Source organism: Leptidea sinapis, chromosome 25, assembly GCF_905404315.1.
Source record: "Leptidea sinapis chromosome 25, ilLepSina1.1, whole genome shotgun sequence".
Lineage (NCBI taxonomy): Eukaryota > Metazoa > Arthropoda > Insecta > Lepidoptera > Pieridae > Leptidea > Leptidea sinapis.
Genome location: NC_066289.1, coordinates 6,277,929 through 6,303,732, shown reverse-complemented (window position 1 = coordinate 6,303,732; position 25,804 = coordinate 6,277,929). Strand labels below are relative to the sequence as shown.

Genomic DNA, 25,804 nt, shown 5'->3' with positions numbered 1-25,804 from the left:
AAGGGAGTAGGAGTATTTACTTCTTGTATTGATTTATCTACCTACAGGCTACAACTTATAATATTATTATTCAATATGAGTACTTCAAGGAATATTAAAGAAGAAGATTTTGTTGGCTTTTTAAATTCTCTCGGTGTGGAAACTTATAATCAATCAATTGGATGGATGCTAAGCAATCGCAAATTTTCTGATGCTTTGCAATGGATCTATCACAATGTAGATGAAAATAATTCTCTGACTGCAATTGAAGAATACAGGTAGGTAGCCATTACTCCTTGTTTTATTATTATATTGTAAAACCCGACATTATTCAATTAAGTACGTATTTGTGATATCGTTTTGTAGAATTTTTCACAGTTCCACAATCTAAGAAGTTGCTATCAGTGGTTATTCTTATCCACAGTACTATATACTTAGGTTTTAAAGTAGATACTAATTTCTCCTGGTTCCACCATGTTGACTTTATTTGTACCAAATTAAGAATTCTACTAGGAAAATTTTACCACCTTAGTCTTAGAATACCCATTAGTACCCTAAAGTACTTATACTTTTGTTTGGTGGAATCCATAGTTGATTATGTGCTTGATAGCCATGGGCTTACTTTTAAAACATATATAGATAAATGTGATATTTCAAATTTTTCATCACCAAAAAAGTTAAAAATAATTGTAAAAATGATTACTTATAGAAAATTATTTAAAATATGTAAAGTATTGCCAGTAAGCTTTAAACATAAGTACTTATTAGCCATTAACAATCATGGCAATCAAAAACAACCCAACTATGCACAACCACAATACTCGGTTGATGTCCGCTGGTAAGTTCGAGGTTCCTAGAATCAATAACTACTACGGAGATAGAACTTTGAAAAAACGCCTACCTTATCAATTAAACAGCTTGCCCGAAGACATCTGACTAGAAACCAGTAAAAGAAAATTTTAAACTAAACTTAAGATATCTTATTGTCAACACTGCCTTAAAATTAAAATAAGATTTTTCATTATATTTTTATCAATATTTGTTAATTACACTTGTATAAAATCAATGTTCTTATAAGCATTAATGTATTACAAAAGACTTGATCCTGCAGACAAACTGTCCAACCAGTTTTGCGAAACTATGTTAACTTTTAAGATTCTTTCTGTAAATGATTAATAGTATAAATAAATAAAAATAAAAATGAGTTAACGAGTGATCTTAAGGAAAAAGACACATTTGAAACTTTTGTGATATTTTTCAAAAATATGCTTTTTGTATATAAATTTTCCAGGCAGGTAATCATTGTTTCTACAGCCCATTTAGATTTCTAAATAGTGCTCTCCACATTTTTCCTGTACATAATATGTGTTTTTAATATCTGTATTCTATACAAATGCTTGCCCCAGGTATTTGGCAGTGTCATTATATGTTAAGTATTCACCATCAAATTTAACTGGGGCACAATTATCTTTCCTCAACAAGACGTTTACATACAGAGACTTACTGGCAATCACTTTAATGAATCATTGCTGCCACCTTCATCACTTCCACCTTTAAATTTTGTTTAGGTGGTTATACAGGGTTAGTGAAGCAAAGTAAGGATCATCAGGTTTATTGTACGATATTACATTGTAATCCATATATTATATTTAAAAAAAACCCGCTGAGTTTCTTGCGCCCATTCTTCTCAGGTCTGAGGCAGTCTCTTTTGAATGGGTGGTAGTTTTTGACGTTCAATAAGTGATTTTAAATCCTATTTTGAATAAAAATATTTGAATTTGAATTTCATAGTATGGCAGTGCTATCAGCAATTGTAGCACAAAGAGTGTTGCTTGTCTGTGGTATATCTGAAATAATATATAAAGACAATAAAATGGGTCCATTACAGTTCCTTGGGGTACTCTAGCTTTTATATTGTAGAATGTTGAATGTGCATCATTTACTTTTACTTCTAAAGATCTTCTTGGTATGATTTTAGGAGTAAGTAGAAGGTATATGTAAGTTAAGTTAAACTGTCTATTTTTATAGAAGAGACCTAGAGGCCAAACCTTATTGAATGCCCGTCAAGAAACACATCAGAGCAGTTCTGATTCCTTTCTAATGCTTCTCTAATTTCCAAATAAAATTTATATAAAACCTGATTATCTTGTTCAACTGTTGAACAGCCAGTTCTGAATCGAAATTGACTAAGAGGGATACAATGGGACTGATTGAGTATGTATTTTTAATAACTAGTAATTACGAAATATATAATATAAACAAAATTTAATTGGTATACCTACCTATCAACTGTTATCAATCTTGGTATGTGTTGTATATATAAAAATGAATTGCTGTTCGTTTATCTCGCTAAAACTCAATAATGGCTATACCGTTTTGGCTAATTTTGGTCTTGAATTATTTGTGGAAGCCCAGAGAAGGTTTAAAAGGTGAATAAATATGACAATGTTCGTTATTAAATAAAAACAACAATTTTGTATTTCCTTTGATGTGGCCCCCGTCATTCAGAAATCAAATTGAAAGAATAGTTTAAAATGAAAAACTAATTAGAATCTTTGTATCTTTCTAACCTTCTCAGGAGGTAAAAAACAAACTATTTTAGCTACCTATAGTTGGTAGATTAACTACAGTTGTTAACTATGATGGCAATGCAATGTTTGCTAGGTCAGCTAGTAATAGTTATATATGCGACTGTTGTGTTAATGTCAATATTAAACTACGAATGTGGATTTATCACACGAGAAAATGAATCGCTCATTTTTTGTAAGCAAAACAATAAACATATTGAAGAAAAATGGTGGGGATTCGAAAAACCTACTTTTATTTACGCGTAAACGATAATGTTCCTTTTTTTGAAATTCATACAGATACCACACATCGAGTAATAAGAATGTGGCTGTCTGTTGAAACTCTTTGCGCATGATGGGATCGAAAAAAAAAACAGGAGTGTTGTTATGAAATTCAGTACAACATTACAACACTCTTTTGGATGATGTAATGGTTATTAGAACATTGGGTGTTTTAATGTTGGCAATAAGCTAACTGTTTCAGAATCTTTAATAGAGGATTTAAAGCATGGATGTAGATAAATAATAAAACTGAATACCTACCTATATTATGATTAAATAATAGAATTATAATAATATAATGGGGATGTTAAAAATGCCATTCATAGTCTACAAAATGATAAGAAAATAAATTGTAAAACTTAACACCTTACATCATTATAATATTTTTTAGATACTATTAATTTATTTCAGTAATTTATTTAATTATATTATATATTCTTAAGATATGCAGACATTGAAAAAAAAGGTGCACTCTTATCTACTGAAGAATTAGAAGATAGTGTATTAAAAATACAACAGGAGTATAAGGGTATAGTGCTACCAGGAGATCATGAATCATTGGAGTATGCAAAGTTAGATGTCCAATTGCAAAAGGAACGGTTAAATATGTTGCTTAAGCAGGAGGTTATTGTTAAAGAAATGATTGACAATAATAAGTAAGTGGTATTTTTTTTATGTTGCTTGTTGTTTTAACCTTTCAGAGACTTGGTATGATCTTATTACAATAGTTAGGTCATAGTAGAGAATGGTTTTATGGATTTTTCTTTGAGAAAGAGTGACTGGACAATCATTAAAAAATCAGAGAAATTACAATTGTGCTTCTTACATTGAGACACAAGATGTTAAGACCCATTAGCGCCATATTTTCACTAGTAATGGTACCCTTCAAACCTAAGCACTATAATGATTATACACAATCACTTGATGGCAGAAGCAGGTACTAAGGCATTTTATAAACATGTTGCGAATAAGAATAAAAGTCTTACCCCCTTATTCATAATGGTCCGCTAACTTAAAACAGCCGCTAAGGAGTGTTTTTTCTCATTCTGACTTAGGTCAATAGAAGAAGACAGAGTGTGAATTAGTAATTCCTTAAGTTAGCAGACTATTATGAATAAGGGGGTTACAATCAATCGTAATGATTCTATTATTCCTATTGTGGCTTCTATGGAAGGAGCTCCACAATTCAGCTAATATCACATTGAAGTGAAATCATAACAGCTAGATAACTTGGTGTTGCTTTGAGACATTGATTCTGCAGAGCTCCAAAGAGCTTGATTCTGCCGTCACACGATAGTTCACTTATCAGGTAACCTTTAGATAAAAATATTGAGTCACAACTAATCTAGTTAGTAAAAAACAAAATAAAATTGTCATTTTGTGGATATATCGGATGTTCCCCTTAATTTTTATTATTTACACTTAAGTATTTAGAGTCCACATTATTCGTGCCCCGTCCCCCGGAGGAAATACTCCATAACAAAATATTGTTCAGCTGAAAGTAATTATATTAGGTAGGTATCTATTTTTGTTAATCCGAATTTTTCAGAATAAAGTGCGATTTTAGATGAATACAACCATGAATACAACCTGTGGGAGGCTCCTTCGCATGGATGCCGGCTAGATTATGGGTACCAATGGCGCTTATTTTTCCCGTGAAGAAGTAATGTGTAAACATTGTTGTGTTTCGATCTGAAGGGCGCCGTAGCTAGTGAAATTACTGGGCAAATGAGACTTAACATCTTATGTCTTTTCGTTTCGGGTTCGTAGCAATATATCCAGCTTTCATCACCTGTGACGATGTCAAATACAGCATTTGAGTCACCGCCGTTGAACTTATCTAACATTTGGCGACACCAGTCCATGCGAAGGTGTTTCTGGTCGTCGGGTTAAGTATGGGGAAGCCATATTTGCTGATAGGTCACTCTCTTATATTCCTCTATCGTGCGTCGCACAGCACTGATGTTATCTTCAGTAGTCGCTGTTAAAGGACGTCCCTCACGCGGATCATCATTGAGATTGCTTCATCCACGCTTAAACTCGTTAAACCAATTGTAAATAGTGGCACGAGGTGGGGCTTCATTAAGAAATGCTAATGGCAGCCTATCATAGCTTTGTTAGAGTCATAATAAAACATTGACCGAAAGTTATCTCGCGTTAGGTTCATTTTCACGTGCAACAAGAGTTTTAGATTTGCTGCCAATTAACAAAAACAAATGACAAATGAATGCAATAACATAAGGTTACCAAAGAGTTCTAAAATTGAAATTCAAAAAAGTTTTCATTAGCAATGTTTCTAACTGGCCAGGTCTAAACATTTTCAGTGTTACCCACGTAGAAATCAAATGCTGAAGAGCCATTTAATTCCCACTTCCGAGAGCGCTTAATTGCACGAGTTGTTTTTACAATGTATTTAATCATTACATACGTCAAACTTCATTAATTGTATTTTAAGGTTCTTGGACTTATCGGTAAAAAGACTCCCTTCTTGGGCTACACTACACACATTCACCGCTTCTTTTTCGATATGTTATTATCGCGCAAGACGACATAATAAGTTTTCGCGGAGCTTCGTACGTTATTACAATAAGAGCGCGACTGTCGGCCTAATTTGAAAACTATATTCATGAACTCTTCCACTGAGCCAACATTTAGCCATCGTTACCACATACATCGATTCACTGAAAGTGACCAAATAGATAGTGTTATCCAAAGTAGTCAAATATATGGGGACACCATAAACGTCATAAACATAGCACTAAATATATCGCTACACAAATCGCCCAAATAAAGTAAATATATTTGGTCAATTTCGGTGAATCATTGTATATGTGGTGAAGATGGCTGACTATCTTTTTGAGGCTGATTGTACTTTGCAGGATCTGTCTTTTAATATGAGAAAACTTTCTATACTAACTTCTGCTACTCACATTTCTTTCTTCCCCTACAAGAAATTATCCTCACATGAAACCGAATCGATCCGCATTAAAATACATACTTCATTAAAATTAATCATTTTTATGGACAACGCGCGCTTTACCAGAAATATAACTACACCAAAATTGTTTTCACAAAAAAAAGAGTAGATGGTTCATCAGATAGTTTTTCTGTATCTCTTCTGGATTAGGGTTTCCCGTACTGTCCCAGATACGTGTGGTGCATTAATACTTCTTTAGAGTCATTCAATTGACTAGAATAATAATTATTATAACCATATTACAAATTGTGAAATGAACTCATAGAAAGAGCCAATATCTGAAAAAATCAAGTTCAATCTATACTAATATTATAAAGCTGCAGTGTTTGTTTGTTTGTTTGAACGCGCTAATCTCTGGTACTACTGGTCCGATTTGAATGATTCTCTCAGTGTTGGGTAGTCAATTTATCGAGGAAGGCTATAGGCTATGTTTTTTTTTTCAAAATTAGGGATCCGTAATAAAATTGCTATTTTCTAACACAAGGTGTAAAATCGATAACCTATTTTTGCGTGCGCTGCAAAAACTATTGACAATAGAACAAAATGATGTACAGGCTATAATATGGGCAATATTTTATTACTTATAAAACTATCGCGTGAATTAATCTTACAGAGCCACAAAAGATGCTTTAAATATAGAGCTCACAAAGTTATGTGCAACGGAGCGATGCCTGATGAATGATGAATCATCATTTGCCAATGAATGTGTGAAGTCAGCTGAAGAAGTGGAGACAGTCTTATATGAAACAATGGATATTGTTGCGAATACTCTTGATGCATTTGAAACTTGCAAGGACAATAAGGTTGGTATTTAAACTTGAACAAATTACTCAGAAATCGAAATAAATATGCTGGCCCACTTTTTAGCTCCAAAGCGCAGTCGGGCTGTCATTTCTGGTCCGGTGCACCCCAGTTGCAGTGACAGCTTGAACCATTCGATCGCGTGCAACTCAGAGCTTTTTTATGACGTAAGAGACGAGCAGGACGTTCATCTGATGGTTATTAATACGCCCTTCCCATTACAATGTAGTGATTGTTGAAAATTCCAAAAATTCTGATCGGCACCACAATTGCGCTCGACTCCTTGACACATAAGATGTTAAGTCTCGTTTGCCCAGTAGTTTCACTAATTGCCATTCAGACCGAAACACAATAATGCTTATACATTACTGCTTCACGGCACAAATGGCGCCATGATGGTCTAACCGGCATCCTGTGCAAAGGAGCCGCTGGTAGGGAGCTGCTCGAATTATCGAGGATCCAGTGCACTGTGAACGGTTGGATTACTTGGCGTTCCGTAGGGACGTCGCTTCATTATCATCATTATGTATCTTATAGCGCATTTATCATGGGTAGTGTTTCGACGAGCTGTTTCTTACTGCCACCGATTTTCACCTTTCCGTGACACGCCACAATCTGGATTTCGGTCGTTTCTCTACAGTGCGGTTTTCAAGGAACTTTCTTCAACGAACAACCGAGCTGTGGAATGAGCTTCCACGTACGTTCCAGGACGATACGATTTGGGTATAACGGTCTCTTTGTCAAACCCCTATTTATAAGGAATGTTAGAAGCTGTAAGGTTAGATCAAGAAGGCAAACTCAAGCGGTTAGGTAAGGTTAATAAGGTTTCACAGCACAAGCAGAAGAAAATAAATCTGAAAAATATAACAATATGTTGATAAATTAGAACGACAAAAAAGAAAGAACACTCATGAATGTCAAAGATTTTAGCACCACTTGAAAAGTTGAACTTTATTGAGAAGAAGTGGCAAGAAACTCATTGCTACTTTTTTTATTCTATATTTACATTTTACATTATATTTATTTTGTACAAATTATGCAAAGTGGTACAATAAAATGACTCAATTAGGTTTTAAGTTGTGTTTGTAAAAAAAAAATAACAAATAGTGATCAATTTTAAAAAAACTCAAAAGATTAAAAAGTGCAGTAGATATATCAATTCGCATACAGTGTAAATAAATAAAGGTATGCGGGCAATAATACATTTAAAATATAAACTTAAAATGGTATACCTATTATCAATTTTAAAATAAAAGATAAAAATCCCCGAAGACAGGTCCAACCAGGCACCACAAGTAGCACCCGTTCACGAGCATCACGCTTGGATCAGCCATCGCTTCCCTCGCACATATCTCAGGGAGTTTAATGACCCTCCCCATGAAGCCACCACGAGCAGTTCCATTTTTGAACTAAAAAAAACCTAACAGATGTATTTAATATATACACATCAAAAAAGTCTAAGCAACATGTACTAATTTTAATTTTAGGATGGTTTTTCACATTATAACGATGTATTTTATTTTGAAAATAATATTTTTAGGGTCCTATGATGTAACAATAACAGCTGTTGTCTTTATAAGTTCTTTTAATAACAGAAATTAACAATATTAGAATAAACTGCAGAAACTAAGGTACATAAGTAAATATTTTTTAACAAAATGAAATTTCTAAAGAAAATGAAGTTATTGTGAAAGAATATGATAATTTATTACAAAGTATGGCCTTCTCTGCTATTCAGAACTTGTCGGCAATGATTATTCATTGAATTAATGAGACTGTTTATGTCATCTTGCGGTATTCGCTCCCAATGGAATTGTAGCAAATCCTTCAGCTGTTGGGTTGTTGTCACTCCGACCAAGTCCTTCAAAACACGTCTCTGGAGCGTGTTCCATACGTGCTCGATGGGGTTGAGGTCTGGTGATTGTGCAGGCCAGGGCAATACCCGGACGTTCTCCGTTGCCAAGTATTGACTGGTTCGCCGGGCTGTATGTGAACGCGCATTGTCATGCATTAACGTAAAATCGGAGCCAAAGGTTTGTGAAAATGGATGGACATGAGGTCTGAGAATATCCTCAACGTAATTTTCAGCGTTCATGTTTCCATGTACAAAAACGAGCTCCGTTCGCCTGTTCTTCATAATACCCGCCCATACCATAACTGTTGAGCCGCTGTATGGATGAACTTCCTGAATGCACCTGAGCATTTCAGTATTTCCGGGCCGACGGTACACTTGCACCCTTCTTGTATCAGGCCTAAACTCGAATCCTGTTTGTTTTCGACGAATCCATTGTTCCTGGGTCCATGTTCTGCGTTCTCTACGCCATTCATTTCGACGAGCGCGATTCCCGTGACGTATCGGTGGGCACCTAATTAGGCGTCGAGCTCGTAGGCCGTACTCATGCAGTCGATTTCGCACAGTTTGGGGACTTACATCAACACAACTTGAATTTTGTAGCCTCAAACTTATCTCTCGAGCGGTTAACATCGGCTGGCATCTTGCAGTCAGTTGTATGTACTGGTCTTGCCGAGTGGTTGTACTCCTTTTACGGCCTGAATGCTGTTCAGCGGGTTCCCTTGTATTATTGTAGCGCTGCCATAGGCGACAAATAACACTTCTATGAATGCCAAAATGCCGAGATACCTGAGATTGATTACTTCCCGAATGCAACATCCCTACAGCTCTTTGCATTTCATTTGCCGTCAAATGACGTAAAGAATATGTAACAATTCAATTTTGTCGCTAACTTTATTTAAATGGTTGGTAAAATTATAAAAACAAGACTAAATCAAAGCAATAAAAACGCATTTAAATTCTACAAATTCCCTTTTATTTAATTTTATGAAAAAAAAAAAACAAAACAATCGATTTTTTTACAACCAGCTATGCACTTTGAGTGAATAAAGACTTACAAATTAATTACTATAAATGGTAAATTTGTAATATCATGCATGTTGGTGGTAAAGTAAAGTAAAGGTGGTAATTTTTATAAATTAATATAAAGTAAAATATTTATATTTTTAAATCAAGTTAAAAAAAGAATTGTAATTAATCATCATTAATGACGCCTTTTAAATTGTGATTTACCTTAAAAATTATACATTCATAGATACAATTGCAGGATCATTTAATATATTTGTATTTAAAACAACATCTTTTTTCCTGTTCTTTATATATTACTATTCTACCCTCTTTTATGTTTCAGGACTTATATAAAAAATATTATGCGTTTGGTCCATTTAAGCAATTGAAACATTCTCAAGCGCTGTTCAGATCACATTATGATTTATACTCGAAATCCAATATTAACATACATAGGCACACAGAGCAAGATATTGATGCACGTGAAGCACTTCATGAGGCTAAGCGTTTGGACAGTAGGTAAGTAATTTGATTAATGTTATGACAAGTCAACTCAGAACATCTTGGTGCAACGATCTATATATATAAAAATAAATTGCTGTTCGTTAGTCTCGCTAAAACTCGAGAACGGCTGGGCCGATTTGTCTCATTTTGGTCTTAAATTAATTGTGGAAGTCCAGAGAAGGTTTAAAAGGTGAATAAATTAAAACAACAATTTTGTTTTTCCTTTGATGTGTCGTTCAGAAATCAAATTGAAACAATAGTTTAAAATGAATTAAACTAATTAGAATTTTTATATCTTTCTAACTTTCACAGGAGGTAAAAAATAAACTTTATTTTAGTAGATTAACTACAGTTGTTAATTATCTATCAAATTATTTTTATGTAGACTGATACATCTTAAGTTTTGCCACAAATTAAATTTCTGAACCTAACCATAACATTTGACAACCAATATGTCGATCCATCGTCTATGGGTTTGTACACAAAACTGCGATGCGAATTCTCAACGCAGAAAATTACGACACGAATTGCTGCGATGCGATTTCGTGCGGCAAGGCGTCTTTCCTTCCTTCGACGACCGTTAACCGTAGGTACTAAACGTATTTTGAATTGAAAACTAGGTCGTGGCATGGATCGTAAAAAGATGTGTGCACTTTTATTATTGCTTAGAAGATACAGGAAAAGGAAACAAAGAAGATTTTGGGTTCATCAATTTATTACTATTATGAATCCCGATGCTAACTAACTATTTGCTTCAAAAATATAAAGCTTTGAAAACCGACGAAAAAATTTTTTTCGAAAAAATGTAAAATGGCGTCAACAAGTGTGAACATCGCAGGAATGCGCGATGCGAATCAATTCGCAAGTTCTTGCGATGCGTAGAGGGAGCTCGCAGATTTTTGCGATGCGAAGTCGCATCGCAGTTTTGTGTACAAGCCCTATGACGACCGATGCCTTAGACAAAGAGTGCATCCTTAATAAGGATTCCTTATATCTCTGTGAGTGAGAGTGCTTTCGCACTACGTCTGATCCGAGTCCGATTCGTACCCGTGAAACGAAGGTCCGGAGTAGTCATAGAACTATTTCTATGGTTGTTTACTTACCGGATTCCGTCATTCGATTTTTAAGGTATTGCATAGCTTCTATCGCGGGCCTTGAGCGTGGAGACCGAATCCTGAAATTCCGTAACGAAAATAACCTAACACCCCACTTACTAGATGTATATAGATCTTTCGCCACGGTCATTACAGTTGCCGTGGAACAGCGGTTATCACGTATGCTTTTTGTGCAGAAGGTCCCAGGTTCGAGCCTGGGGTACATCTTGATTTCTTTATTTTTTTATCACGTTTTTTTAATTTTTATTATTATGACAAACATTTTTATTTAGTTTCACCTGTCCCGTTGTCTGTCTGTAATCAAATCTTGCAAGTTAAATTTTACTCACTTCCCGTTTGCTTTTTTTTTTATTTATGTTATCAAAATAAAAATGCTGCTTAAATAAATAATTATAATTACATAAGTTGATAAAAAATGCTATGCAATAGCTTTACCGCGGCAGTCCCCGAGTGTCACACGTCTTTTTTTCCTTCAACAGTAACAATAATTATTATTTCTACGACTACTCCGGATTTTTGTAGTACGATACATTTTATGTACAATTTAATATTATTTGGTAGGTGTAAGAATCGGTTGTCATATATTTTTTATACCCCAAATATTTTTATTATTGATTTTTTTCTTATTACTTTATGCGGCAATACAACGTTTGCTGGGTCAGCTAGTGATAAATAAATATGTCTGTTCCCGAATCATGATTGCCACAAATACTGAAATTGGTACACTTCATTGCTACATTCCGCTACAAAACCTCTCTTTGAGATGCAACTAAATAATAATAGGAATAATCAAATATCTCAAATTGTCCAAAATGCACATTCTCAATCTCAGAAATAAATAATTACATAACTCCGAAAAGACAAATATGCACCACAGAACTTGAATCATGAATAGACCTGGGTAAGATTTGGAAAAAAGAAGGAAAGGAGTACCAGTGGGAGGCTCCCTTGTACAGGATTTCGGCTAGATTATGGGTACCACAACGGCGCCTATTTCTGCCGTGAAGCAGTAACGTGGAAGGATTAGTGTGTTTCGGTCTGAAGGGCACCGTAGCTAGTGAAGTTACTGGGCAAATGCGACTTAACATCTTATGTTTCAAGGCGACGAGCGCAATTATAGTGCCGCTCAGAATTTTTGGGGATTTTAAAAAATCCTGCGGCACTGCATTGTAATGCGCAGGGCGTAATTATTACCATCAGCTGAACGTCCTGCTCGTCTCGTCCCTTATATTCATAAAAAAGAGATCACCGTGTGCGTAAACTGATTTATCAATGTGTTATGAACCCAAAGCAATTACGAGTTGAATAAGATATACAATGGTGGGCACTTAAAGCAGCCATTTTTTTAAATGGTGCAACCAAGAAAGACTTCTGTTACTATTTCTTACTCTTGATTCTATTTTGATGCATATATTTTCGAATGAGTGTTATATTTTGATGTACAATGAGTAACTTAAAATCTGATTTCGAATAAAAATGTATGAATACGTTAGCAATAAACATTAAACAATAACCATCCGCATCACGTAGACGTCTGGCATTCCACAACCGCGCGCTTTATTCGAAATTTCTTGCCTCGCACAGCCACTTTGTGGAATCAACTACCGGCAGCGGTCTTCCCGAACAGATACGACTTAGGGACCTTCAAGAAAAAAGCATACTCCCACCTTAAAGGCCGGCAACGTATTTCTTGACACACCTGTTGTTGCGGATGTCCATGGGCGGTTGTCTCACCTCTCCCCATCCCGTGAGCCTCTTGCCCGTTTGCCCCCTCTCATATAAAAAAAAACATCCCAATATAATTTCTCCAATAAAGATGTAAATGGTAGCTCGATAGTGTACGATATAAATTTAGACCTAATGCCGCCGAATGCCACCTTCGCGCGATACGCCACAATTTAGAATATCATCCCCACCATCTGGATGTGTGGCGTTCCTCAACAAAGCGGTTTTCACGGACCTTCTTCCACGTACAACCAAGGTGTGGAATGAGCTTCCTTGTGCAGTGCTTCCGGGACGATACGACATGAGTACCTACGGTTTTCCATAAAAAAAGGCAGTAACAGCTTTTTAACAGAATCGCTCTGCTGATTGTATATCTTGCCTTATAAAAGTGTACACAGCTCTCTAAGCACACAACTCCAGCTAAATGTGAACTAGATATTTTGCAAGAAAGGATAAATTTAAAAAATATATGGAGCAGATTTCTTCTGTAAAAATTGTTATTTGACGTTGATTTAATTTGATTCATTAGGTTTACAGTGTTTTTATTACTATTTCAGATTGGTACCTACTATCGTAACTTACGTGGAAACCAAAGTTGAGTTGAGTGGTGAGCAAGCCAAGTTGAACCTTGCTACAAATTATACTAATGTTCATCCCAGTCAAATTAAGTAAGTTCTTTTTGCTAATTGACGTAACAACCCTTTCATGATATTAGACACAAATAAACAATTTGTTATTTTTCAAATGATAACCCTCACTTCTGGGATTAATTATACAAATTAAATCTGTAATCAATATCTATGAGCCATGCGGGACTCGAACCCGCGACGTCTCGGGTTCCGTCCGAGTGCTCTTCTATCTGAGCCAAGAGTTCGAGTGACTTATGGCTCGTAAATCGACCTCAAAATATAATTTTGGAAGACAGTTTGTTAAAGTGAAGGCAATCCCTTCATATCGTTTCACGAAAATGGACGTCAGAGTTATCTTTCCAGACGAACACAACTATTGATGTGCTATATTTTTTTTTATTTTATGTGTTTGTCGAGCGGAACATATTATAGTCTTAAAGTGCACTACAGTGCTCAACAAAGAAAAATGACCATTATGTATTATAATAGCAATAAAATACAAAATCTTTAACATGATTCTTACCAATATTTTAATAGAAACATAACTTAAAATAGTTATTTTTATCTTAATACAGGTATTGCTAAATAAAGGCACAGTTTTTTTTCGGTAAATTATACGAACCAATTTGTTTTACACAATCCTTTAAAAACATTATAGCCTTCTCCTCATAACTATGGGTCTGATGACAAAGCTCATGGTGGACAGATGTCCGGTGGGGCAGAAAAGTCCTCGAAAGGCAATGTGTGAAAATACATTTATAGTTATTTACTAAAATTGCCTCTATTCTTTGCAGATGACCAATGGGCTATACATTGGTTCGTGACCCTGTTTCTGCGCTAGAGGTCCTGGGTTCGAATCCCGGTAGCTTCAAACATTTATAATATGATCAATGAATGTTTGTTTCCAAGTCTTGTTTGTTTATTTGTATGTATGTTTAAGTATTGCATAGGCTATACCTAGTATCGGACAAGATAATTTGTGTAAAATTGTTGCAAAATTATTATTATTATATTCTTAGTCTGGCCATAAATTATGTTACAATTAAAAATTAGCAAAATATTACACTTGAATTTGAAATCATAATTATGTAAAATGTTTGTGTACCGGGCTATTAATAAGTACCATGAGACCTCCTCTTATTGTGACAATGTTCGTAAGAAAAAGATGTTCAAACCAGTAAGGGAAAAAATTCGAAGAAATACTGCCCGACAGCAAAAGATTTTATATCGGGAGATGAAGATAGCACCTAGAAGTAAATTAGAAGTAAACGCGGAAACTTGACTCTTCTAGGGGTTTAATTTGACAAGGTTCAATTTACCCCATTCCGCGACCTTCTCAAGAGAGGACTCGGTAGAAGACACAAGTTTCTCCCGGCACTGGTCGACGATTTCCCTAGAGAGACCTGCATGGCCCGTGCTGTCTGCATAGCAATGTATGTTGGAAGTGTCCGACATATCATTGATATGCAGAAGAAACAGTGTGGGACACACACACAGCCTTGGGGAACTCCAGCGTTCACGGGCTTGGGATTCGAGTGAGGAAGCTGGAGGTCCACTTGCATAAGCTCTCGGGAAGCCCAAATGATGGAAGTTTTGCGAGAAGCGCCTTGTGCCATACACGATCAAAGGCCTTCGCTATATCCAGGCTAACTGTCAGGCCTAACTGTCAGGCCTTCCCCCTTGCTTTCGATAGCCGCCGCCCATCTCTGTCATTTTATAGATTTATGGTCAGTTTTAGAGAGTAATGTCTTGCTCTAAACGCTGTGATAATTTGGAGTCCATAAAACAATCCGTACGATTGGCAGTGAAGAATTTTCCCATGGAAAGAGTGCGTGCTTCTATTGATAATTGGCCTCAACGTTTAAAGGACCGTATTACAGCCAATGGAGAACAAGCTTTTATATTTTAAATTGTTTTATATTTATGTATTAAACTAACACACTGTAAGAGTAATAAATGTTAGTTGCTATAGAAAATTGGTTCTTCTTTGTTTCTGTATTTATGGCAAGACTAGGCATATACTTTGAGTAAGCGAGCGGTTTGAAAGTGAATGCGAGAAAGACAAAAGTGATGGTATTTGAGAAGGATGAACGGTTGACTGAGTGTAATATTACAATTGAAGATGAAAGGGTAGAAAAAGTTACAGAATTTGTATATTTGGATAGCTTGTTTACAAGAGATGGAAGATATGAAGAAGATATTGAAAGGATTGTGACTGCGGGAAACTGTGTGAATGGAGTGCTTGTCGCCACGATAATGTACGGAAGTGAGAGTTGGGTATGGCAGAAGAAGGATAGAAGCAGAATTAACGCAGTTGAGATGCGATCACTGCGTAGTATGTGTGGGGTAAGACTGGTTGATAGAATTCAGAATGCGGTAATACGAGCGTGCTGCGCTCTAAAAGAGGATGTTGTGACAAGGACTGAGAAAGGAATGCTGAAATGGTTTGGACACGTGGAGCGAATGAGTGAAGAAAGAATGACGCATTAAATATATAAGGTAAGTGTGTGTCGGCAAGTCGGTCGCGGGAGACCTCGTAGAACATTCGTCGACCAAATTGGGGACGTTTTGAGAAAAGGAGAGGTCCGAAGCACCCGCAACCGGCGAGCATGTATGAAAAGAGTAATGAATGTAGAGGAAGCGCGTGAGGTTTGTAAGGATAGAGGCAAATGGCATTATATTGTCTCTGTGTGTAATGTAGTGTGTATGTTGCTTTATAAAATTACACATACATCTATCCATCTCTACATGACCAGTCTATCTGAACATTATCTTCTGAATAAATGTGACTATATGTTCTATATGTCATATTTGTAGAATGCGTACATTAGAAGCTCGGAGTGCTGTTGATTTATTGGAGCAGGAGGAGGCCAATATGGTACGAGAAATTTCATGTGCAGCGAGACAACGTGTGGAAATACGAAATAACCTTGCTCTTGTGAATATCGGTAAAACGTCATATTCTAAGCGACTGTAAGTACCTAATAAATTGTTTTTAAAAATAAAATCGAAAAAAAATCACTTTAATTTGTGTAGGTCAAAAGTTTTCTTTTCGTTTTATATCTACCGCCACTTCGGAAAGGGTTGAGCTTTAATGAGAAGAAGTGGCAAGAAATGCAGTGCCACTCTTTTAAATCAACATTTGCAGCTTCATCTATTTACGAATTATTTCAGTTACAATATATGTAAAGTTATGCAACAAAAATACTCATCGTCTTACACGAGTAAATTAAATAAATAAATAAAAAGAAAATGTAATAAATTAATAAGTTAATTCATAAGTGATCACTTAACAACAGGTGACCCGTACGCTCGTTTGTCCTCCTATTCCATAAAAAAAAAACTTGGGATCATAAAATAATTAAAAATCAATTTTATCATCATCAAAAAAATTTTATTCAGTGTGGTAATTACTTATTACTTCTAATCTGTTATATTTTTTACTATATTAAATATTAGAAGATATGTCTCATCTTCGATTGCTTAAGTATTAAATCAATTCTCTTTTCGCTTTCAGAGAAGCGCTAAAGGCGTTAAAATATCTGAAGACAGTAACTAGAGAAGCTTTCGTCTTGGACAATCTGATATACAGGGGATTACTGAGAGAATTTGGTTGTGTTGAGGACATGTTGCACTTCTCCACCGAATTGATGAAGTTGCTGAAGATAGAAGGTCGAGCTGTTCGCTCGAGGATTGTTAGTATATTTTATATTATTATGTTAAATCTAGTTTTTTTTTTTTTTTTTTTTTTTTTTTTTTTATTTATTCAGAAACAGACAGTCTTACAAATGAATTACTTATTTTTTTTTTTATGGAATAGGAGGACAAACGAGCGTACGGGTCACCTGTTGTTCTTCCAACACTAGAGGAATCACAGGAGCGTTGCCGGCCTTTAAGGAAGGTGTACGCGCTTGTTTTGAGGGTACCCATGTCGTATCGTCCCGGAAACACCGCACAAGGAAGTTCATTCCACAGCTTTGTAGTACGTGGAAGAAAGCTCCTTGAAAACCGCACTGTGGAGGACCGCCACACATCCAGATGGTGGGGATGATAATTAGTGTGAGTTTCCTTAATTAACTAGTTTAATAGCGAACAGTTTATTATAAAAATACAAACATATAAAAATACTTTATGTGATCATACAAATCGTATGAGAATTTAAATAAAATTATTTTAATTTGTTTTTTCAATTTTCAAAAAGTGGAACAGGAAGCCTATATCTACACTATAATCGTGGTGAAAATTATTATTGTAAAATTTACTCGCACGACGAATAAAACTATTTTCTACATAACAACTAGAACAAGAATTTACATGAAATAATTCGTTTGAAGGACATGTGCGTTTTTGAGGGCGAAGTATTTTTATACACTGCAACAACGAGGGACAATCCATATTCAAATTCAAAATAACGTCGTTTTTCAAGATCTTCAATTCTATGTCTGTTTGCCGATATGTCATAATCAGTGTTTATATTACCGGTCTTATAATCTAAGGCCTTCGTAAATTTCTTTGGATCCTTTCAATTCGATCAACATGAATTTTGAAAAACGGGTTCCAAACAGAGGATGCAAAATATTGTCAATTGAAAGTGAATTAGATCTGTTTATAAAAGTTTTTAAAGTAAAAAGAACCTTAAGTATAGCTAACGTGAGTCAAAAGTAGACGAAAATCATTTGATGAAACTATATGCACCTGAGAACAACGTCGCGTGAGTACTAGAACAAACCGACACTTGGCATCCTTTTCTACACTCGTGCTGCAAGTGTTGCCGGTGAGAGATAGATCTACGGAGCTCAAGTTTAAGTTGACGACTAAAGACGTTGACCCTTTCATACATTATTGGGCCAAGATGAAAAAGGATGAAATTGGTGTTAATAAATAGCTTATAAATTTAAAAAGCATCACTGAGAATTTGAGGATTTTTTGCAATCTGAAAGCAGAGTTATAGGAGGTTTTGTAAAATTGAGGTTATGCAATATATGGGCAACAATCTATATTAAAATAGCTGATTTTTGAAATGCGATTGTTTTTTTGTTTACGATAATGATCGTACAAGTTTAGCAATATCAGAAGTCAAATAGAAAGAAGGAAAGTATTAATAAAACAACGGGAAACACTCAAATGACAAATTGCGTAGGTACGATACAAAAGATACAACAAACGAGTGATTGACAGTTGACATTCTAGACAATTCTGTAGCTGTCACTGTCAGCACAGATAAAAAATACAGAACGAGATTCAGAGTCGACTTTTTCTTCGATCGATTTCTTTGTATGTAATATACGTTATTTTATGTTAATTATAATGTATTTTTTTAGGTACTTTTATTGAATCAATGATCACCAGATGATTCTGGTGCAAGTGGTTTTGGGTTGAATTGTATTAACTCATTCACATTAATTGATTATAGTAATCGAGATCCCATTAATCGTGAATTTTATGATAATAAAACCTTAATTTTAAGATTTCTCGTTTCCTAGATTGTGAATCACGGTAATTTTCTATATTTTGAAATAGAAAAATATGTAAATTTTTTTAAACCATATCTCAACTTCGCAAACACTCCGAAATTACCTTTGACCCTAAATGCTGTACCACACGCCGCTCAAATAGGGTATGTAATATTGATTCACGTAGAACCATTGCTGCAAGTCGCCATTACAAACACATAGGCTCTAAAATTTATAACAAAATCAACAAAAGCTTCAACATCTACCCACTGACCAAGAGGAAATGTAAAGCGAAACTTGACTCCTGGTTAAAAACATTAGATTATGAAGATACAGAGAAACTTGTGGATGTGTAAAATATTCATCACTCCCTCACACACCTAAGAAAACCACACACAGCACAAATGTAACAAACTTCACTTACTATATACGTATCTCTAACACTCACCCACACACTTCACCCAAAACTAAACACATAATATAATAATAATGATGTATATATTTCAAATCACATGTCCTGTACTATTTTTTAATGTCTTTTATTAATAACCGTACTCTGTTTACTATTTAGATCTTTGTGCATGGAACATCATTCCTTATTGTATTCGGAGAAGGGCGTTGTTAGCTGCGCTGCAGTTTATACTTTTGCAGCTATTATCGTTTTACTTGTTTGTATTATCTTTGTTAAATTGTTCCAAATAAAAGTTTAATTATTTATTATTATTATTAACTTATTACATTTTGGCCCAGAAATCTCCGTCTCCTTTATAACTGTTAACTTAGGGTATGTTCCGATATGCACTGCGAGCACTGCACAGTGCTATCACTGTAGAAAAATTCGTTCCGTTATGCACTGCCACTGAAATATATGACGTCATAAATCGCCGCCATGTTCTACTGTGAGCACTGGCGTTTTCGAGGTAAGGTAGGTACTCGCAGTACTTTGATCACGTGATCTGTCAAAACCACTCGAGTGCCTAACGTTTTATAAACAATACCTACAGTTTAATCCCAAATATTTTTAACTTGATAGTACTCCAACAACAGTTTTTTATCAATGAACTAGAAAACTTTAATACACTCATTTGAATGCTGCGTCAAAAAATGTGACTGACAGTATTCTCTGACCTACCCGATATACACACAAATTCAGAGGAGTTTGGTAACAAACACTGGGACGCGAGAATTTTATATAATATATATAAGATCATGCCAATAATAATATATATTATAATAATAAGACGCCGATGCCTCAACTATATTAATTATATTATGATCATTTCTAATCATATTATGTTATTTAATTTTCAGAGATCTATGGACGTGATCACCTTGGAGCATTTAGAAAAGGAGAAGAAGTTGTCTGCATCTAATGATCTTATGCAGTTTTTGTGTCAATTGTATGGCATTGATACTAAAGATCCGACAGATTTTGTAAAAGCAAATAATGAACTGAAATGTTGTATAAACGACTTAAATGAGACAGTTATCGAGAAGTTTTCAGCTAAGGAAGATGCAATCAGTCAAAGGTAATAAATATTCTTTCCTTATATGAATACACTATCTCACCTCAATAATTGGATGTTAGGAAATTGACTTGAGACGTCACTCTTTCAAATCTAAACAATTTGTAATTTTTTTTAAAAGATAACCCCATATAATCACTTGTGGTATTAATTACACAAATTTAGTATGTAAACAAAACGACACGCCACAAGTTAGGATATCATCCTCACCATCTGGATGTGTGGCGGTCCTCCACAGTTCGGTTTTCAAGGAGCTTTCTTCCAAGTACTACAAAGCTGTGAAATGAGCTTCCTTGTGCGGTGTTTCCGGGACGATACGACATGGGTACCTTCAAAAAAAGCGCGTATACCTTTCTTAAAGGCCGGCACCGCTCCTGTGATTCCTCTGGTGTTGCAAGAGATTGTGGGCGGCGGTGATCACTTAACAACAGGTGACCCGTATGCCCGTTTGTCCTCCTATTCCATAAGAAAAAGTTTAATTAGGAAGCGGGACTTGAAACCGCGACCTCTCGCGTTCTGTGCGAGCGTTCTTCCACTGAGCCAGCCGTTTGAGTGACGTTACAATTAATTAACTTATATATAATAATTAATGTGTGTAAATACATAAGAACTGAATTAATAGTAAGTAAGTGTACATATTATATTCACTAAACACAGACACTCACACCCATTATATATTATATTATACTCAGGATCACACACATACACATACATGCTTGCACGCACAGAAAGACAAACACACAACACACACACATTTATTTTGCACCAATAAATTAAATTAGTAGTAATGTAAACAAAGATTTGTTTGTTTTTAAATAATGTAAATAACTATATTTTTTATATTGATTTTTGATCTCAAGCTAATTTCCTAATTTGCAATTGTTTGAGTATTATTTTGATGTGGTTGAAGTTCTGGCAGTATCGTCTCAATATTTCATTTACTTTTTATTACGGTTAGCTCAGTTGGTTAGAGCACCAGGACGGAACGCCGGAGGTCGTGGGTTCGAATCCCGCATCGTTCATAAAATTTTGTTTTTCAAATTTTATTTGTGTATTAAATATTAATCCTAGAAGTGAGGGTTATCACTTTAAAAACATAACATATTGTTTACTTTTTATTTTCAGGGAAAAGGCAGCGTCACCGCTAGTCTCGTTGGTGTGGTCTGGAGCCAGTAAACAGCCAGAGAGTGTGAGCGTACCAGTATCGCTCATGCTGCACGCGCTCTCTCTGCAGATGGAGATGTGCAACCAATCGGTCTCACAGACCTCAAGCAAATTCACTACAATTAGGGTAAAAGTGGTTTTTATTAATTTATTTTGTTATGGGGCACTGCGGCCGATATTAATACCATCTTTTTGCTGCAGAAGAGGGCTATTTTTATCGCGCTATTTATAACCTAGGTCCTAAAGAATCATTTAGAGAAAAATTTCAACATCTTGACTGTTGCTTTTCAATATATTCTTGATAATGTTCTATATGTTCATAAGCATAAGGAATTTCCTAGAAACTGTAACAATCATAATGTTCACACGAGGAACAAACAAAATTGTTATGCCTACTACTCGGTTAAGTTGAGTTAGTAAGTCTTTTTTTAGGCGATGTATATGCTTGTACAATATGATCCAAGAAATTGTACAAAACAATTGTGTTACGAAATTTAAAAGAGTTGTTAAAAAACGTTTGTGTGGGAAAGGTTACTATAACATAAACAATTTTCTTTATGATACACACCACAGGCGGGGAATGAAGCGAACACTTCAGTTCGATTTTACATTGTAATACATATTTTAATAAAAAAAAAGCACGCTGAGTTTCTTGCGCCCGTTCTTCTCATGTCTGAGGCAGTCTATTTTGAATGTGTGGTAGTTTTTGACGTTCAATAAGTGATTTTGAATCCTATTTTGAATAAAAATATTTGTATTTGAATATTTAATTTTGTAAGCTTAGCCTTATCGCCTAGTCATACTTACATTATCTCCTTATGTCAAATCTCTCAAGGCAATAAATGATGGCATTTTTTTGAAAAATATTAACGTTGATATAATACATACATACATACTTACATATATAATTAAACACGATTTAATGGTTTAACAAGTTTGTAAATGATGTACAAATAATTATTGCTTGTTTCTATTTGTAATAATAATTTTTTGTTAAGGTATTGCTAAGTAAGCGACCACTGAAACTAATTGTATATGATTCCAGCCTTAGACCAAACTAAATCCAACGAATGAGATAAAGAATGTCAGAAATATTTCAGGGCTTCAAAACATTTTTATTTGAATAATCCCTTCTAATAATTGATTATTGTAATCGCTGTCGTCTGTATTAAACGAAGATTATTCTTCTTAAGAGTTCAGTATAATGAGCCATAACTTATACTATAAATAGGAAACATTTGTTCTTTTGTATGTATGTTTGTAATGATTTCACAAAAAAACTATATCGAATTTCAAAAATTCTATCACCATTAGAAAGCTGCATCTTCACTGAGTGAAAAATAGAGATCCCTACTAAAAATGCGATGATATAACTTAAGGTGTGAAATAAAAAAAAAACGTCACAAAAATCTAAACAAAAAAACATTTTTATAGAACTTATCAATGTCTTCAAAATAGTCCGCGATACCATACGTTCAACTACTGTAGTAATGCCACTATGACCACTTTTTTACATTTATAAGTTGATAAAAGTGCCGACAATAATCAAACCATATTCATACCTGTGTATGTGATTAAGACACAATTATTTAAGTCCATTTTCCTAATCGTCGTAAGTATTTTCTACTTTGCAGTACACAACTTAAAGCTTACCAATAAAGTAAAATTAGGTATATAATAATCACAAGCCGTTCCCGCCCGCTACGATGGGCGAATTTTAAAAGGAAATTGAAAAAAAAAAATACATTTTATTAATCTTTAGAAATACAATAAAAAAATAAGTAGTAAATAAAGAAGAGTTTCATGTCGATACGATCAGTGGTTTAGGCGTGATTGAGCCTCAAACAAAAACCATTCTCATTATATATATTATCATATACAACTTATTATACATATAAAAAAGCTAAATAATAATAAGCAAAAATAATAGCAAAAAGCAAAATATTTAAAATATACTTAAGAAATTGAGTTCAATTTCTTTAACATAATATAATCCTTATCCCATTAAACGATATTTTATTAAAGACCGTTTCAATTGCTGTAAAATACTTTTTTTTTATATTTTATACTTTTACATTAGCTCCACGTCATTGTATAATAATAAAATTCTAACATTACAGCACATAATATTTCATTGTTACATCATATTAACATCTACACAAAATAAACATGTCATTTACATATGTACCTAGTCAAAGTTAAACACAAGATTCTGAAAAAGAAAATCACAAATTTAAAGTCAGACAGCATAGAAATTGTAATTATTTAGCTATTCATATAATTGAGTTTTAAATGGACCGATATTGAACATTTTAATAGCATCGGGAAGTTTATTAAATATTTGAATACACATGGCATGATAATTTTTAGTAAACAAAGTAGTCCTCCTAGTATCTCCTCTCGTTGGCCTTAATATAGTCTTATTATCTTATATATTATTGATTTTATAGAATAAAATAAAAAAGAGCTAAAGGGTCACTTGATGGTAAGTGAAGACCGATGCACATACACACGGCTCTACAGGTGTAACTCGAGCGTTTCCGGTCTTCTAGGTGAGGGTACTCTTTTAGGGGGTCTTATTCTGAGGGTAGGCTTATGTATGTCGGCTAACACATGTCTCCTATAAATAACTGATAACTTAAGTGGTTATTGAATCGGACTGAGTTGAATCTGACTGTCATGGTCGGCTATGTATGTAATATATTAGTGTACACCAGTACGAGAGTACAGGATGCCGTCTAGAATATGGGTACCACAACGTCGCTTATTTCTGCCGTGAAGCAGTAATGTGTAAGCATTGTTGTGTTTCAGCTTGAAGGGCCGCCGTAGCTAGTGTAATTACTGGGCAAATGAGACTTGACATCTTATGTCTTAAAGTGACAAGCGCAGTTGTTGTGTCTTCTGAATTTTTGGTTTTCTCAAGAATCCTGAGCGGCACTGCATTGTAATGGGCAGGGTGTATCAATTTCCATCTGCTGAACGTCCTGCTCGTCTCGTGCAGACAGTAATGTCATAACAAAAATTAATAACATTTACAATACACATAATTGTAATGTCTACAAATTACCCTAGTGTTTTTTTCACTTTACGAAATAAACTAGCGTACGGGTCACCTGGTGTTAAGTGATCACCGCCCTCCACATTCTCTTGCCAATACCAGTGGAATAACAGGAGCGTTCCCGGTCTTTAAGGAAGATGTTTTTCTTACCGAAACACAATAATGCAATAATAATTATGAATGTTGTAGAACAAATAAAAGTAGTGTTTCGTATTATTTGCCTCGCTTTAGTGACTGTTAGTTGAAATTGCTTTAATTTTAAAACTAATGCCCATGTTTTTTTCAGTCGGGAGATAAGAATAACGATCGTAAGCGGTGGCAATGGTTCCTGACAGACCCGCAAGGTGTCGCGCGCCATCAGACCAAGAAGGTTCAATTAATCGCTTCCTAATTATATATTCAAGTTTTGATATAATCTTTAATTATTATATGTAAGTGTCGTGTAGTGTGTCATTTTTGTCATAATATTGCATTTATTCGATTGTGAATGTGTCTTTCCAATATATTCTTGGGGATATTTCGGCGTATTATTTTAATAATGTAAATGCCTTGATAATTAATACATCTAGATGGAGCCTCTTGCTGCTAGACAACTGATGAAAACAGGCCAGGTTTATTACTTTAGTGTGCGTGACAAGCTACGTGTTACACTCGCGATTTGTATGTCACTTTGTGTAAGGTACGTGCATTGCTCAAAATAGAGCTTAACTGCTAAGCTCAATTTTTTTCGACGTTATCACAGCTGTCACAGCCTATGTGGATGTATAAATGATCTAAGTAAGAATGATACACCTACTGTACTAAATTACTTTTGTGTTTTTATTTGTTACTAGTTGGCTCGGAAAACGTTGTTTTGCGATACGATTTATCAATGAGATTCTTGCCACTTCTTCTCATTTATTCTCAACCTTTCCAGAAGTGGTGGTAAATGGTAAAAAGTATAATTTTCAATATTCACAAGTGTCATTCCTAGACAACACATATTAGTTCTTTTTTTAAATAAATATTTTATGTAATATTAGCTGACCCGACAGGCGTTGTTCTGTATATAATAATTAAAATAATATTTTTTTATGAAGACCTAGTAGTAGTTTTTCTAAATATACTTGGAAACGTGCCCAAATCTTTTTAACAAATTTACTGCTAAATTAAGAACCTAGGTAT

General features: G+C 34.7%; 1 protein-coding gene across 1 annotated transcript; it reads left to right on the top strand.

Annotated features, from left to right (window-relative positions):
- Positions 1 to 25,157, top strand: LOC126972076 (uncharacterized). Its single transcript, XM_050818656.1, has 10 exons — positions 1 to 257; positions 3,272 to 3,484; positions 6,419 to 6,608; positions 9,810 to 9,985; positions 13,368 to 13,478; positions 16,257 to 16,412; positions 16,957 to 17,134; positions 20,204 to 20,421; positions 21,544 to 21,709; positions 24,927 to 25,157. The coding sequence occupies exons 1-10, from the start codon at positions 76 to 78 to the stop codon at positions 25,029 to 25,031; spliced, it is 1,695 nt and encodes a 564-aa protein (XP_050674613.1). The 5' UTR covers positions 1 to 75; the 3' UTR covers positions 25,032 to 25,157.
- The last annotated feature ends 647 nt before the right edge of the window (positions 25,158 to 25,804 follow it).

Bases quoted from the DNA above. Each gene is read 5' to 3' on its own strand.
- LOC126972076 (XM_050818656.1), top strand. From the start codon at position 76: ATGAGTACTTCAAGGAATATTAAAGAAGAAGATTTTGTTGGCTTTTTA. The intron at 16,413-16,956 runs GTAAGTACCTAA...TTTCGCTTTCAG, and splicing joins ACGTCATATTCTAAGCGACT to AGAAGCGCTAAAGGCGTTAA. The intron at 20,422-21,543 runs GTAATAAATATT...TTTTATTTTCAG, and splicing joins GAAGATGCAATCAGTCAAAG to GGAAAAGGCAGCGTCACCGC.